At 77.3% G+C, this 14,119-nt stretch overlaps 1 protein-coding gene across 1 annotated transcript in view; it reads left to right on the forward strand.

The window, feature by feature from the left end:
- LOC125429909 overlaps positions 1–13,332 on the forward strand; it is a 32,553-nt gene extending 19,221 nt beyond the window's left edge. Inside the window, exons 4-8 of the mRNA XM_048491494.1 lie at positions 10,204–10,209; positions 11,218–11,240; positions 11,418–11,429; positions 13,034–13,099; positions 13,300–13,332. Of these exons, the coding sequence (XP_048347451.1) occupies positions 10,204–10,209; positions 11,218–11,240; positions 11,418–11,429; positions 13,034–13,099; positions 13,300–13,332 (140 nt within the window). The remainder of the gene's footprint in view (positions 1–10,203; positions 10,210–11,217; positions 11,241–11,417; positions 11,430–13,033; positions 13,100–13,299) is intronic.
- The last annotated feature ends 787 nt before the right edge of the window (positions 13,333–14,119 follow it).

Consider the following 14,119-nt stretch of genomic DNA (forward strand, 5'->3'; position numbering starts at 1 on the left):
GGGGGTGGGGGGGGGGGGGGGTGGGGGGGGGGGGGGGTGGGGGGGGGGGGGGGTGGGGGGGGGGGGGGGTGGGGGGGGGGGGGGGTGGGGGGGGGGGGGGGTGGGGGGGGGGGGGGGTGGGGGGGGGGGGGGGTGGGGGGGGGGGGGGGTGGGGGGGGGGGGGGGTGGGGGGGGGGGGGGGTGGGGGGGGGGGGGGGTGGGGGGGGGGGGGGGTGGGGGGGGGGGGGGGTGGGGGGGGGGGGGGGTGGGGGGGGGGGGGGGTGGGGGGGGGGGGGGGTGGGGGGGGGGGGGGGTGGGGGGGGGGGGGGGTGGGGGGGGGGGGGGGTGGGGGGGGGGGGGGGTGGGGGGGGGGGGGGGTGGGGGGGGGGGGGGGTGGGGGGGGGGGGGGGTGGGGGGGGGGGGGGGTGGGGGGGGGGGGGGGTGGGGGGGGGGGGGGGTGGGGGGGGGGGGGGGTGGGGGGGGGGGGGGGTGGGGGGGGGGGGGGGTGGGGGGGGGGGGGGGTGGGGGGGGGGGGGGGTGGGGGGGGGGGGGGGTGGGGGGGGGGGGGGGTGGGGGGGGGGGGGGGTGGGGGGGGGGGGGGGTGGGGGGGGGGGGGGGTGGGGGGGGGGGGGGGTGGGGGGGGGGGGGGGTGGGGGGGGGGGGGGGTGGGGGGGGGGGGGGGTGGGGGGGGGGGGGGGTGGGGGGGGGGGGGGGTGGGGGGGGGGGGGGGTGGGGGGGGGGGGGGGTGGGGGGGGGGGGGGGTGGGGGGGGGGGGGGGTGGGGGGGGGGGGGGGTGGGGGGGGGGGGGGGTGGGGGGGGGGGGGGGTGGGGGGGGGGGGGGGTGGGGGGGGGGGGGGGTGGGGGGGGGGGGGGGTGGGGGGGGGGGGGGGTGGGGGGGGGGGGGGGTGGGGGGGGGGGGGGGTGGGGGGGGGGGGGGGTGGGGGGGGGGGGGGGTGGGGGGGGGGGGGGGTGGGGGGGGGGGGGGGTGGGGGGGGGGGGGGGTGGGGGGGGGGGGGGGTGGGGGGGGGGGGGGGTGGGGGGGGGGGGGGGTGGGGGGGGGGGGGGGTGGGGGGGGGGGGGGGTGGGGGGGGGGGGGGGTGGGGGGGGGGGGGGGTGGGGGGGGGGGGGGGTGGGGGGGGGGGGGGGTGGGGGGGGGGGGGGGTGGGGGGGGGGGGGGGTGGGGGGGGGGGGGGGTGGGGGGGGGGGGGGGTGGGGGGGGGGGGGGGTGGGGGGGGGGGGGGGTGGGGGGGGGGGGGGGTGGGGGGGGGGGGGGGTGGGGGGGGGGGGGGGTGGGGGGGGGGGGGGGTGGGGGGGGGGGGGGGTGGGGGGGGGGGGGGGTGGGGGGGGGGGGGGGTGGGGGGGGGGGGGGGTGGGGGGGGGGGGGGGTGGGGGGGGGGGGGGGTGGGGGGGGGGGGGGGTGGGGGGGGGGGGGGGTGGGGGGGGGGGGGGGTGGGGGGGGGGGGGGGTGGGGGGGGGGGGGGGTGGGGGGGGGGGGGGGTGGGGGGGGGGGGGGGTGGGGGGGGGGGGGGGTGGGGGGGGGGGGGGGTGGGGGGGGGGGGGGGTGGGGGGGGGGGGGGGTGGGGGGGGGGGGGGGTGGGGGGGGGGGGGGGTGGGGGGGGGGGGGGGTGGGGGGGGGGGGGGGTGGGGGGGGGGGGGGGTGGGGGGGGGGGGGGGTGGGGGGGGGGGGGGGTGGGGGGGGGGGGGGGTGGGGGGGGGGGGGGGTGGGGGGGGGGGGGGGTGGGGGGGGGGGGGGGTGGGGGGGGGGGGGGGTGGGGGGGGGGGGGGGTGGGGGGGGGGGGGGGTGGGGGGGGGGGGGGGTGGGGGGGGGGGGGGGTGGGGGGGGGGGGGGGTGGGGGGGGGGGGGGGTGGGGGGGGGGGGGGGTGGGGGGGGGGGGGGGTGGGGGGGGGGGGGGGTGGGGGGGGGGGGGGGTGGGGGGGGGGGGGGGTGGGGGGGGGGGGGGGTGGGGGGGGGGGGGGGTGGGGGGGGGGGGGGGTGGGGGGGGGGGGGGGTGGGGGGGGGGGGGGGTGGGGGGGGGGGGGGGTGGGGGGGGGGGGGGGTGGGGGGGGGGGGGGGTGGGGGGGGGGGGGGGTGGGGGGGGGGGGGGGTGGGGGGGGGGGGGGGTGGGGGGGGGGGGGGGTGGGGGGGGGGGGGGGTGGGGGGGGGGGGGGGTGGGGGGGGGGGGGGGTGGGGGGGGGGGGGGGTGGGGGGGGGGGGGGGTGGGGGGGGGGGGGGGTGGGGGGGGGGGGGGGTGGGGGGGGGGGGGGGTGGGGGGGGGGGGGGGTGGGGGGGGGGGGGGGTGGGGGGGGGGGGGGGTGGGGGGGGGGGGGGGTGGGGGGGGGGGGGGGTGGGGGGGGGGGGGGGTGGGGGGGGGGGGGGGTGGGGGGGGGGGGGGGTGGGGGGGGGGGGGGGTGGGGGGGGGGGGGGGTGGGGGGGGGGGGGGGTGGGGGGGGGGGGGGGTGGGGGGGGGGGGGGGTGGGGGGGGGGGGGGGTGGGGGGGGGGGGGGGTGGGGGGGGGGGGGGGTGGGGGGGGGGGGGGGTGGGGGGGGGGGGGGGTGGGGGGGGGGGGGGGTGGGGGGGGGGGGGGGTGGGGGGGGGGGGGGGTGGGGGGGGGGGGGGGTGGGGGGGGGGGGGGGTGGGGGGGGGGGGGGGTGGGGGGGGGGGGGGGTGGGGGGGGGGGGGGGTGGGGGGGGGGGGGGGTGGGGGGGGGGGGGGGTGGGGGGGGGGGGGGGTGGGGGGGGGGGGGGGTGGGGGGGGGGGGGGGTGGGGGGGGGGGGGGGTGGGGGGGGGGGGGGGTGGGGGGGGGGGGGGGTGGGGGGGGGGGGGGGTGGGGGGGGGGGGGGGTGGGGGGGGGGGGGGGTGGGGGGGGGGGGGGGTGGGGGGGGGGGGGGGTGGGGGGGGGGGGGGGTGGGGGGGGGGGGGGGTGGGGGGGGGGGGGGGTGGGGGGGGGGGGGGGTGGGGGGGGGGGGGGGTGGGGGGGGGGGGGGGTGGGGGGGGGGGGGGGTGGGGGGGGGGGGGGGTGGGGGGGGGGGGGGGTGGGGGGGGGGGGGGGTGGGGGGGGGGGGGGGTGGGGGGGGGGGGGGGTGGGGGGGGGGGGGGGTGGGGGGGGGGGGGGGTGGGGGGGGGGGGGGGTGGGGGGGGGGGGGGGTGGGGGGGGGGGGGGGTGGGGGGGGGGGGGGGTGGGGGGGGGGGGGGGTGGGGGGGGGGGGGGGTGGGGGGGGGGGGGGGTGGGGGGGGGGGGGGGTGGGGGGGGGGGGGGGTGGGGGGGGGGGGGGGTGGGGGGGGGGGGGGGTGGGGGGGGGGGGGGGTGGGGGGGGGGGGGGGTGGGGGGGGGGGGGGGTGGGGGGGGGGGGGGGTGGGGGGGGGGGGGGGTGGGGGGGGGGGGGGGTGGGGGGGGGGGGGGGTGGGGGGGGGGGGGGGTGGGGGGGGGGGGGGGTGGGGGGGGGGGGGGGTGGGGGGGGGGGGGGGTGGGGGGGGGGGGGGGTGGGGGGGGGGGGGGGTGGGGGGGGGGGGGGGTGGGGGGGGGGGGGGGTGGGGGGGGGGGGGGGTGGGGGGGGGGGGGGGTGGGGGGGGGGGGGGGTGGGGGGGGGGGGGGGTGGGGGGGGGGGGGGGTGGGGGGGGGGGGGGGTGGGGGGGGGGGGGGGTGGGGGGGGGGGGGGGTGGGGGGGGGGGGGGGTGGGGGGGGGGGGGGGTGGGGGGGGGGGGGGGTGGGGGGGGGGGGGGGTGGGGGGGGGGGGGGGTGGGGGGGGGGGGGGGTGGGGGGGGGGGGGGGTGGGGGGGGGGGGGGGTGGGGGGGGGGGGGGGTGGGGGGGGGGGGGGGTGGGGGGGGGGGGGGGTGGGGGGGGGGGGGGGTGGGGGGGGGGGGGGGTGGGGGGGGGGGGGGGTGGGGGGGGGGGGGGGTGGGGGGGGGGGGGGGTGGGGGGGGGGGGGGGTGGGGGGGGGGGGGGGTGGGGGGGGGGGGGGGTGGGGGGGGGGGGGGGTGGGGGGGGGGGGGGGTGGGGGGGGGGGGGGGTGGGGGGGGGGGGGGGTGGGGGGGGGGGGGGGTGGGGGGGGGGGGGGGTGGGGGGGGGGGGGGGTGGGGGGGGGGGGGGGTGGGGGGGGGGGGGGGTGGGGGGGGGGGGGGGTGGGGGGGGGGGGGGGTGGGGGGGGGGGGGGGTGGGGGGGGGGGGGGGTGGGGGGGGGGGGGGGTGGGGGGGGGGGGGGGTGGGGGGGGGGGGGGGTGGGGGGGGGGGGGGGTGGGGGGGGGGGGGGGTGGGGGGGGGGGGGGGTGGGGGGGGGGGGGGGTGGGGGGGGGGGGGGGTGGGGGGGGGGGGGGGTGGGGGGGGGGGGGGGTGGGGGGGGGGGGGGGTGGGGGGGGGGGGGGGTGGGGGGGGGGGGGGGTGGGGGGGGGGGGGGGTGGGGGGGGGGGGGGGTGGGGGGGGGGGGGGGTGGGGGGGGGGGGGGGTGGGGGGGGGGGGGGGTGGGGGGGGGGGGGGGTGGGGGGGGGGGGGGGTGGGGGGGGGGGGGGGTGGGGGGGGGGGGGGGTGGGGGGGGGGGGGGGTGGGGGGGGGGGGGGGTGGGGGGGGGGGGGGGTGGGGGGGGGGGGGGGTGGGGGGGGGGGGGGGTGGGGGGGGGGGGGGGTGGGGGGGGGGGGGGGTGGGGGGGGGGGGGGGTGGGGGGGGGGGGGGGTGGGGGGGGGGGGGGGTGGGGGGGGGGGGGGGTGGGGGGGGGGGGGGGTGGGGGGGGGGGGGGGTGGGGGGGGGGGGGGGTGGGGGGGGGGGGGGGTGGGGGGGGGGGGGGGTGGGGGGGGGGGGGGGTGGGGGGGGGGGGGGGTGGGGGGGGGGGGGGGTGGGGGGGGGGGGGGGTGGGGGGGGGGGGGGGTGGGGGGGGGGGGGGGTGGGGGGGGGGGGGGGTGGGGGGGGGGGGGGGTGGGGGGGGGGGGGGGTGGGGGGGGGGGGGGGTGGGGGGGGGGGGGGGTGGGGGGGGGGGGGGGTGGGGGGGGGGGGGGGTGGGGGGGGGGGGGGGTGGGGGGGGGGGGGGGTGGGGGGGGGGGGGGGTGGGGGGGGGGGGGGGTGGGGGGGGGGGGGGGTGGGGGGGGGGGGGGGTGGGGGGGGGGGGGGGTGGGGGGGGGGGGGGGTGGGGGGGGGGGGGGGTGGGGGGGGGGGGGGGTGGGGGGGGGGGGGGGTGGGGGGGGGGGGGGGTGGGGGGGGGGGGGGGTGGGGGGGGGGGGGGGTGGGGGGGGGGGGGGGTGGGGGGGGGGGGGGGTGGGGGGGGGGGGGGGTGGGGGGGGGGGGGGGTGGGGGGGGGGGGGGGTGGGGGGGGGGGGGGGTGGGGGGGGGGGGGGGTGGGGGGGGGGGGGGGTGGGGGGGGGGGGGGGTGGGGGGGGGGGGGGGTGGGGGGGGGGGGGGGTGGGGGGGGGGGGGGGTGGGGGGGGGGGGGGGTGGGGGGGGGGGGGGGTGGGGGGGGGGGGGGGTGGGGGGGGGGGGGGGTGGGGGGGGGGGGGGGTGGGGGGGGGGGGGGGTGGGGGGGGGGGGGGGTGGGGGGGGGGGGGGGTGGGGGGGGGGGGGGGTGGGGGGGGGGGGGGGTGGGGGGGGGGGGGGGTGGGGGGGGGGGGGGGTGGGGGGGGGGGGGGGTGGGGGGGGGGGGGGGTGGGGGGGGGGGGGGGTGGGGGGGGGGGGGGGTGGGGGGGGGGGGGGGTGGGGGGGGGGGGGGGTGGGGGGGGGGGGGGGTGGGGGGGGGGGGGGGTGGGGGGGGGGGGGGGTGGGGGGGGGGGGGGGTGGGGGGGGGGGGGGGTGGGGGGGGGGGGGGGTGGGGGGGGGGGGGGGTGGGGGGGGGGGGGGGTGGGGGGGGGGGGGGGTGGGGGGGGGGGGGGGTGGGGGGGGGGGGGGGTGGGGGGGGGGGGGGGTGGGGGGGGGGGGGGGTGGGGGGGGGGGGGGGTGGGGGGGGGGGGGGGTGGGGGGGGGGGGGGGTGGGGGGGGGGGGGGGTGGGGGGGGGGGGGGGTGGGGGGGGGGGGGGGTGGGGGGGGGGGGGGGTGGGGGGGGGGGGGGGTGGGGGGGGGGGGGGGTGGGGGGGGGGGGGGGTGGGGGGGGGGGGGGGTGGGGGGGGGGGGGGGTGGGGGGGGGGGGGGGTGGGGGGGGGGGGGGGTGGGGGGGGGGGGGGGTGGGGGGGGGGGGGGGTGGGGGGGGGGGGGGGTGGGGGGGGGGGGGGGTGGGGGGGGGGGGGGGTGGGGGGGGGGGGGGGTGGGGGGGGGGGGGGGTGGGGGGGGGGGGGGGTGGGGGGGGGGGGGGGTGGGGGGGGGGGGGGGTGGGGGGGGGGGGGGGTGGGGGGGGGGGGGGGTGGGGGGGGGGGGGGGTGGGGGGGGGGGGGGGTGGGGGGGGGGGGGGGTGGGGGGGGGGGGGGGTGGGGGGGGGGGGGGGTGGGGGGGGGGGGGGGTGGGGGGGGGGGGGGGTGGGGGGGGGGGGGGGTGGGGGGGGGGGGGGGTGGGGGGGGGGGGGGGTGGGGGGGGGGGGGGGTGGGGGGGGGGGGGGGTGGGGGGGGGGGGGGGTGGGGGGGGGGGGGGGTGGGGGGGGGGGGGGGTGGGGGGGGGGGGGGGTGGGGGGGGGGGGGGGTGGGGGGGGGGGGGGGTGGGGGGGGGGGGGGGTGGGGGGGGGGGGGGGTGGGGGGGGGGGGGGGTGGGGGGGGGGGGGGGTGGGGGGGGGGGGGGGTGGGGGGGGGGGGGGGTGGGGGGGGGGGGGGGTGGGGGGGGGGGGGGGTGGGGGGGGGGGGGGGTGGGGGGGGGGGGGGGTGGGGGGGGGGGGGGGTGGGGGGGGGGGGGGGTGGGGGGGGGGGGGGGTGGGGGGGGGGGGGGGTGGGGGGGGGGGGGGGTGGGGGGGGGGGGGGGTGGGGGGGGGGGGGGGTGGGGGGGGGGGGGGGTGGGGGGGGGGGGGGGTGGGGGGGGGGGGGGGTGGGGGGGGGGGGGGGTGGGGGGGGGGGGGGGTGGGGGGGGGGGGGGGTGGGGGGGGGGGGGGGTGGGGGGGGGGGGGGGTGGGGGGGGGGGGGGGTGGGGGGGGGGGGGGGTGGGGGGGGGGGGGGGTGGGGGGGGGGGGGGGTGGGGGGGGGGGGGGGTGGGGGGGGGGGGGGGTGGGGGGGGGGGGGGGTGGGGGGGGGGGGGGGTGGGGGGGGGGGGGGGTGGGGGGGGGGGGGGGTGGGGGGGGGGGGGGGTGGGGGGGGGGGGGGGTGGGGGGGGGGGGGGGTGGGGGGGGGGGGGGGTGGGGGGGGGGGGGGGTGGGGGGGGGGGGGGGTGGGGGGGGGGGGGGGTGGGGGGGGGGGGGGGTGGGGGGGGGGGGGGGTGGGGGGGGGGGGGGGTGGGGGGGGGGGGGGGTGGGGGGGGGGGGGGGTGGGGGGGGGGGGGGGTGGGGGGGGGGGGGGGTGGGGGGGGGGGGGGGTGGGGGGGGGGGGGGGTGGGGGGGGGGGGGGGTGGGGGGGGGGGGGGGTGGGGGGGGGGGGGGGTGGGGGGGGGGGGGGGTGGGGGGGGGGGGGGGTGGGGGGGGGGGGGGGTGGGGGGGGGGGGGGGTGGGGGGGGGGGGGGGTGGGGGGGGGGGGGGGTGGGGGGGGGGGGGGGTGGGGGGGGGGGGGGGTGGGGGGGGGGGGGGGTGGGGGGGGGGGGGGGTGGGGGGGGGGGGGGGTGGGGGGGGGGGGGGGTGGGGGGGGGGGGGGGTGGGGGGGGGGGGGGGTGGGGGGGGGGGGGGGTGGGGGGGGGGGGGGGTGGGGGGGGGGGGGGGTGGGGGGGGGGGGGGGTGGGGGGGGGGGGGGGTGGGGGGGGGGGGGGGTGGGGGGGGGGGGGGGTGGGGGGGGGGGGGGGTGGGGGGGGGGGGGGGTGGGGGGGGGGGGGGGTGGGGGGGGGGGGGGGTGGGGGGGGGGGGGGGTGGGGGGGGGGGGGGGTGGGGGGGGGGGGGGGTGGGGGGGGGGGGGGGTGGGGGGGGGGGGGGGTGGGGGGGGGGGGGGGTGGGGGGGGGGGGGGGTGGGGGGGGGGGGGGGTGGGGGGGGGGGGGGGTGGGGGGGGGGGGGGGTGGGGGGGGGGGGGGGTGGGGGGGGGGGGGGGTGGGGGGGGGGGGGGGTGGGGGGGGGGGGGGGTGGGGGGGGGGGGGGGTGGGGGGGGGGGGGGGTGGGGGGGGGGGGGGGTGGGGGGGGGGGGGGGTGGGGGGGGGGGGGGGTGGGGGGGGGGGGGGGTGGGGGGGGGGGGGGGTGGGGGGGGGGGGGGGTGGGGGGGGGGGGGGGTGGGGGGGGGGGGGGGTGGGGGGGGGGGGGGGTGGGGGGGGGGGGGGGTGGGGGGGGGGGGGGGTGGGGGGGGGGGGGGGTGGGGGGGGGGGGGGGTGGGGGGGGGGGGGGGTGGGGGGGGGGGGGGGTGGGGGGGGGGGGGGGTGGGGGGGGGGGGGGGTGGGGGGGGGGGGGGGTGGGGGGGGGGGGGGGTGGGGGGGGGGGGGGGTGGGGGGGGGGGGGGGTGGGGGGGGGGGGGGGTGGGGGGGGGGGGGGGTGGGGGGGGGGGGGGGTGGGGGGGGGGGGGGGTGGGGGGGGGGGGGGGTGGGGGGGGGGGGGGGTGGGGGGGGGGGGGGGTGGGGGGGGGGGGGGGTGGGGGGGGGGGGGGGTGGGGGGGGGGGGGGGTGGGGGGGGGGGGGGGTGGGGGGGGGGGGGGGTGGGGGGGGGGGGGGGTGGGGGGGGGGGGGGGTGGGGGGGGGGGGGGGTGGGGGGGGGGGGGGGTGGGGGGGGGGGGGGGTGGGGGGGGGGGGGGGTGGGGGGGGGGGGGGGTGGGGGGGGGGGGGGGTGGGGGGGGGGGGGGGTGGGGGGGGGGGGGGGTGGGGGGGGGGGGGGGTGGGGGGGGGGGGGGGTGGGGGGGGGGGGGGGTGGGGGGGGGGGGGGGTGGGGGGGGGGGGGGGTGGGGGGGGGGGGGGGTGGGGGGGGGGGGGGGTGGGGGGGGGGGGGGGTGGGGGGGGGGGGGGGTGGGGGGGGGGGGGGGTGGGGGGGGGGGGGGGTGGGGGGGGGGGGGGGTGGGGGGGGGGGGGGGTGGGGGGGGGGGGGGGTGGGGGGGGGGGGGGGTGGGGGGGGGGGGGGGTGGGGGGGGGGGGGGGTGGGGGGGGGGGGGGGTGGGGGGGGGGGGGGGTGGGGGGGGGGGGGGGTGGGGGGGGGGGGGGGTGGGGGGGGGGGGGGGTGGGGGGGGGGGGGGGTGGGGGGGGGGGGGGGTGGGGGGGGGGGGGGGTGGGGGGGGGGGGGGGTGGGGGGGGGGGGGGGTGGGGGGGGGGGGGGGTGGGGGGGGGGGGGGGTGGGGGGGGGGGGGGGTGGGGGGGGGGGGGGGTGGGGGGGGGGGGGGGTGGGGGGGGGGGGGGGTGGGGGGGGGGGGGGGTGGGGGGGGGGGGGGGTGGGGGGGGGGGGGGGTGGGGGGGGGGGGGGGTGGGGGGGGGGGGGGGTGGGGGGGGGGGGGGGTGGGGGGGGGGGGGGGTGGGGGGGGGGGGGGGTGGGGGGGGGGGGGGGTGGGGGGGGGGGGGGGTGGGGGGGGGGGGGGGTGGGGGGGGGGCGGGGTGGGGGGGGGGGGGGGTGGGGCTGCTAGAACACGGCCATACAGCCCGGAAACCACACAGCACCCAAGTAATATTAAGTGTGGTGTATGTGTATTAAATGCCATCAAGTCGCTTTCAAGTCAAGGTGGCCCTATGAATAAACATTCTCCAAAACGTCTTATCAACAGCCTTGGTCTTGCAAACTGAGGGCCACGTCTTCCTTTATAGAGTCGATCCATCTCATGTTGGATCTTCCTCTCCTCTTGCTGTCTTCAACCTTTCCTTGCATTATTGTCCTTTCTGGTGAGTCTTCTCATAATGTGACCAAAGTTCAGTAGCCTCAGTTTAGTCCTTTTTGGGACAGTTCAGGCTTGATTTGATCTAGAAATCTCTCATTTCTTTTTTGGTGGTCATTGGTATTTGTACGTTCTTCCAACACCACACTTAAAAGGAACCTAATTTCTTTCCATGAGTTTTTTTCATTGTCCAACTTTCACACCCATACCTGTTAATAGTGAAAACTATGGCATGAATTGACTTGACCTAGGTTGCCAGTTATACATCCTTACACTTAAGAATCTTTTCCATCTTCTTCCATGGCTGCCCTTCCCAGTCTGTCTTCATCTGATTTCTTGGTTGTGGTCTCTTACAACAAACACAAAGCCTTGATACACAACACATCTGTTGTGGTATCAGAGGCCCTTAACAATTGTGAGATATGAGTCCAAATGTAACTAAAACCTCCTCCAACCTCGATTTTTTTAGTCCTCTTGACCAAAAGTTTTTTTTTAACTTTAGAAGTACCCTGTTTCCCCTAATATAAGACATCCCCTGAAAATAAGACGTAGTAGAGGTTTTGCTGAAGTGCAAAATATAAGGCATCCCCCGAAAGTAAGACGTAGCAAAGTTTTTGTTTGGAAGAATGCCCGATGAACAGAACACAGAAAAATAAGACATCCCCTGAAAATAAGACATAGCACATCTTTGGGAGCAAAAATTAATATAAGACACTGTCTTATATTCGGGGAAACACGGTAGCAGTTGGCTTCAGTGTTATATAGAAACTTGTGTTTGTAGAGAAGCAACTTGAAAAAATAACCTCTGTAACAGTGCATACAACATCATTTATTGGAAAAATACAGCCACCCCTTCAGACTTTTCAGGATTTGGGGTGACATCTGCAATGTTTGGAGGCCATTCTTTCTTAAAACTGCCCTTCCAGTCACGGGTTTATTTTGATTTAATGGTTTTTACATGTGTTTTAAAGCTTGTTTTAATGTTTTGATTGTTTTCTGCCTTGGGGGCCCTAATTTAGGTGGACAAGTCACTTTAAAATATTTCACATAAATTTGTAGTATGCTCATTAAATGTTTCTTGGGGAAGTTCTGTTGGCCACATTCAGAACTAAGAGATCCCCCTGGATGAAGGAAGAGATGGGACTGGTCAGACTGTAACAGATAAAGGGTGAAAAGCATTTGTGCTTAAAAAAAAAGGTTTCTACTCCCGGCAGCAAGTCCACCATAGCAAGTGTGGGGAGGGTGTGTGTGGCTCAGTGGAGAAGCCACTACTTTGCATGTAGAAGGTCCCTGGTATTGAAGATCCACGGGAGGCATTTCCACTTAAAAGGATCAAGTATAGGTGATTCAGAAGACCTCTGCCTCACACTGTAGAGGGCTGGTGCTGGTCTGAGTAAACATTACTGACCTGCATGGACCGAAGATGGGAGTCAGCAACGGCAGCTTTATGTGTGATGGTAGACCAGTGACTGGGTTGCATTTGGCTGGTAATTGTTTCTGGATGCAAATGTGTGGTGCTGCTTTTTTAATACTTTTAGAGCACAGAAGCATCCCTTTCCCCACATAACACTTCCTTGGCTACAAGAATGACTTGTTCTCTCCCCCTCCCCCTTTCTGACTCCTGTCTGTCCCAGTTCCATTCTCAGGTAAGGCCCAAAGTTATCAGGTTGCCATATTTTTCCTTTTGGTTTGTAGTTCTACTGGTAGAAATGAGTTGGCTGTGAAGGAGAGATCTGCACCTGGTGTGGGTTGTGGAGAGCTGTGTGTTCTCTGTTGGCTGGGGTGGCTGGAATTTCAGGCAGAAGTCTAGGGGCAGTGCTGATTTTTTTTGTGGCACATGAGTAGCTCACTTGTCTTGCTCCAGGTTTTCAGTTCTGTTGGCACTTTGGAATAGAACAAGTTTAAGTTTTTGGCTTGGCCAACTTATCTGACTTTCCTGTTAGGCCTACAATGTGGTCATCAGGCAGAATTGTCGAAGGCTTTCACAGCCGAAATCAGCCGGCTGTTGTGGGCTTTCTGGGCTGTGTGGCCCTGGTCTGGTAGTTTTTGCTCCTAATGTTTCACCCACGTCCGCCCAGACACCCCTTGTGAGGTGGACAAAATATATACTCCACTACACAATCACTCCACACTGTGTTACACAAAGAAACATATCTTACCGTGACATGCCTCTGAATAGGCCAGCCATAGATGTAGGTGAAATATTAGGAGCAAAAACCACCAGACCACAGCCACACAGCCTGAAAAACCCACAACAGACTAGTAGCAGAGTATTTCTTTCTCTGGTGCATGCAAGGGAGACTGGAGGCTTGTGTGTACCATTATCACTCACTATGCCTCTTGTGTGTCTCAACCCCATCTTCCACGCAACTTGGTAGGAAAATGGTCATAACTTGTGGGTTTGTTATGTGTGATCATGTGTTTTTAAAAACCCTGAAACTAATGTGGAAATGTGGGATGCAGATATTTTTAGACCATTTTAACATTTTCTAAAATTTGTTACGCACTACTGCTGATAGCTAGACTTGGCTTCAGTTCTGGGGTTCATTTGGGAGCTTTAGGGTGGAAGGGAAGAGGGACTCGTGAAAAGATAGCTGATTTAGATGAACACATTTTAATATGCTTACACAGTAATCCCCTGATCAGTTTGCTGAGGCCTAGATAATACTAGGTCTGCTCACTTGGTAACAAAAGGGCTGTGACTTCCCTTTTGTTTTCGGAAAGCAAATAAGGAGGAAAAGATCTGTCTCCACACACTGGAATTTCCGTTCCCTCATTAACCTTTATCTAATGCTGTCCAGGCATCCAGACACTGGATGAAAGGATTTAAAATGGCTTCTGTCACACTAAAGTCTCACTGGGTGCTTAATTTGTGACCTACTAGAGAGCATTTAGCTTTAAGGATAACACAGTTTAGTGATTCTTATTTACCAGGTCATCCTATGGGACTGTATGCATGGCTTTCTACCTGGCACGGGTTTTTAGCCAAACATGGCTCTGACCTCTGAATGATCTTCCAGGGGAAGTGAAAAAGGAACCTTTTGTGTTGATTATTCAGAAGCAGAGATAAAATGGTTTTATTCCAGAGGGCTTTTTATGGAGTTGAACGGTAAGCTGCCATGTGTTGTTTTTTTGTTGCAATGCTGGTGTTTGGTGCGTGGTGATGGTGCCTGATTTATAACAGGGGGGATCCCATGTGGCAGCTTTGGTGAGGGCCCCATATGCCTTACCATTGTTCTTCCTGCTGCAGATTCACATTCTTCCGTGTCCTTTTTCTCTGGCTGCTCCCATGTTCTACAGTAGCCAACTGGAGGAAGTGAGCAGATTTTCATGTTTTTCTTAGTGTGGAAGGACTTATAAAGCAGAACTCCTGGAAGACATGGGGGGGGCACTTCAAAATGATGGCTTTGGGGGGCTTTATTTTCCGTTTGCCGTTGGTTTAAATTTTGTTCTTCGCATGAAGTAATTCTTTGCTGAATTTTGTTGCTACCCGTCTTGGGTCTTTTTTTCTGTCAGAAGAGCGGACTGAAATGTGTCACTGTGTTTTGAAATTGATAGGCCGAAAGGGCGTGAATGCTTATACAGATATAGGTAAACATACCACATAAGTGGATGGCCTCACAGGAGGATTGTCAGGCACAAACTCAATCTGCCAGTGACCTTCTTAACCTAATTTACCTCATGGGGTTGGGGTAAAGATAAAATGGCAAAGGCAAGAATGTTGTAGGCCGTATTGGGGAGAAAACTGGGGTATAAATGGAGGGAACAAATATATAGCACATCTTAAATGTACTTCAAAAATCCTCAAATGTATTAAAACTGCCTTCTCTAATATACCCCCCAAAGAGCCCTTCATTCTTCCACTGGCCATTTTCTGGTAGTCATGGCCCAAAGGCCATTCGACTGTCCTTAGCTAGAGCCAGAGCCTTATCAGCCGTGGCCCCGCGCTGGTGAAACTGTCTAAGGAGACCGTGGGCGATTCCCCACTGCAGAGTCGACCTAGGTTTGACACGGTTCCTTTAACTGGTACTGACCCTAGGTCAACTCTCGTCACTCCCCACAGCAACTGAGTTCAACTCAGTTCGTCCAACTTGAACCGAGCTAATAGGAAGTTTTGTAAGCCTGGACCATGTATAAGCATGGGGCTGGGGTGAGGTCCATTCTTCATCTTCACATCTAATCCATCTAGCATGATTGATCTGCAACACAACAGCAGGGACAGCTAGATAAACTACGTGGGGAGGAAAATTTTCCAGAGGAAAATATGGCATCAGAAGACTTCCTGCCCCATATCACTGATATAGGTTGCCACAATTTTAAACTGGCCATGCTCTTG

Source organism: Sphaerodactylus townsendi, linkage group LG03 (assembly GCF_021028975.2).
Source record: "Sphaerodactylus townsendi isolate TG3544 linkage group LG03, MPM_Stown_v2.3, whole genome shotgun sequence".
Classification (NCBI taxonomy): Eukaryota; Metazoa; Chordata; class Lepidosauria; order Squamata; family Sphaerodactylidae; genus Sphaerodactylus; species Sphaerodactylus townsendi.